We start from the raw sequence: 1,172 nt of genomic DNA on the forward strand, positions 1-1,172 counted from the left end.
ACAAAAAGTTCAAGTAAATTCAAAGTTAATGGAATTATCGGTACTACACTATTTCATCCGGATAGTCGGGGACCTTGAGGAATATTATTAGGCCTGCCAATTTTAGCAAGTTCCGAAACTACGCCACTACCACATTAAACGGTTTTCAATTTAACTTATATCACCTCAAAAAAAGATGTAACTTAACACAAATATTAAATAATTAATATTCTTATGTTTATTTTTTTTCATGTTAATCCCCTAGTATTTTTTCTAATATAATTTGGTGGTTGGATCCTAAAAGCAGCAAATAAACACCCAAGTCTATGCAAAACATATTAAAACTTCAATTCGATTCCTTGCAAGTTAAAAAACAAATGTAACATGCATGCACAAACATTCATATTACTCTCACAAAAATTGACAACTAAAAATTATTCCTACCCAAGAACACTTTATCATTGCCAATGAATTATAGTTCAAATAGCATAATCTCTCCATACTCAATTAAGAGGTTGCGGGTTCGAATATCTTATCTTTGGTAAAAAAAAAAAACACTTTATCATTCTCACAAAAAATAACACTAGTTAACGAAAGAAAAATAAAAGAATATATAAAGAAAAAAAAAACAAAATTAAAAAAGAAAAAAAAGAACATAAAGAAGAAAATGCCAGTACTAACGCCTAACCCTAACGAAGTAGTCATGTACAATCAATTACCCTAAAGGTAATTCAAAAGAGCAGGGAGAAAAAAATGTAATTTTATTTATAATTTGTTTTTTTCTTTCAACTTTTTTGGTGGTTGAGTAAGGACCTGTTTGGGAAGGCCATTGCTATGAACAAACTCATTGTGTGGTAAGAAAAAGAAAAAAAAAATGATGAAATTTTGATCAGAGAAAGACCTCAACGGTTGAATTCTTGAGTGTAAGGCAAACGGGGCACGCGCGGAAGTGCGCCTCGCATTCCGTACAGATGCATAAGTGCCGACACGGCAGAACCACAACTGAAGCCACGCGCCGCCCGCATCCCCGGCACTTTGGACGCGCCGCCGCTGCCGAAACCATCACCACCCTGTCCGGGTCCACATACGCTGATTCTGCGTCCTCCGCCTGTCCCTCAACTGCGCATGACAATCCGGCGCCACCGTCATCTCCGCCGTGTGTGGCGGCGCCAGCAGAGGCCATCATGGTCTGC

The 1,172-nt window shown here is 37.6% G+C and overlaps 1 protein-coding gene across 1 annotated transcript in view; it reads right to left on the bottom strand.

Moving 5' to 3' along the window:
- Positions 596-1,172, bottom strand: part of LOC107628809 (BOI-related E3 ubiquitin-protein ligase 1) — a gene marked incomplete in the record, with an annotated part of 2,072 nt that continues 1,495 nt past the window's right edge. The window contains 1 exon segment of the mRNA XM_021120127.1: positions 596-1,172. Within this exon segment, the coding sequence (XP_020975786.1) occupies positions 869-1,172 (304 nt within the window).

The sequence above is a fragment of the Arachis ipaensis genome, chromosome B01, assembly GCF_000816755.2.
Source record: "Arachis ipaensis cultivar K30076 chromosome B01, Araip1.1, whole genome shotgun sequence".
NCBI lineage: Eukaryota > Viridiplantae > Streptophyta > Magnoliopsida > Fabales > Fabaceae > Arachis > Arachis ipaensis.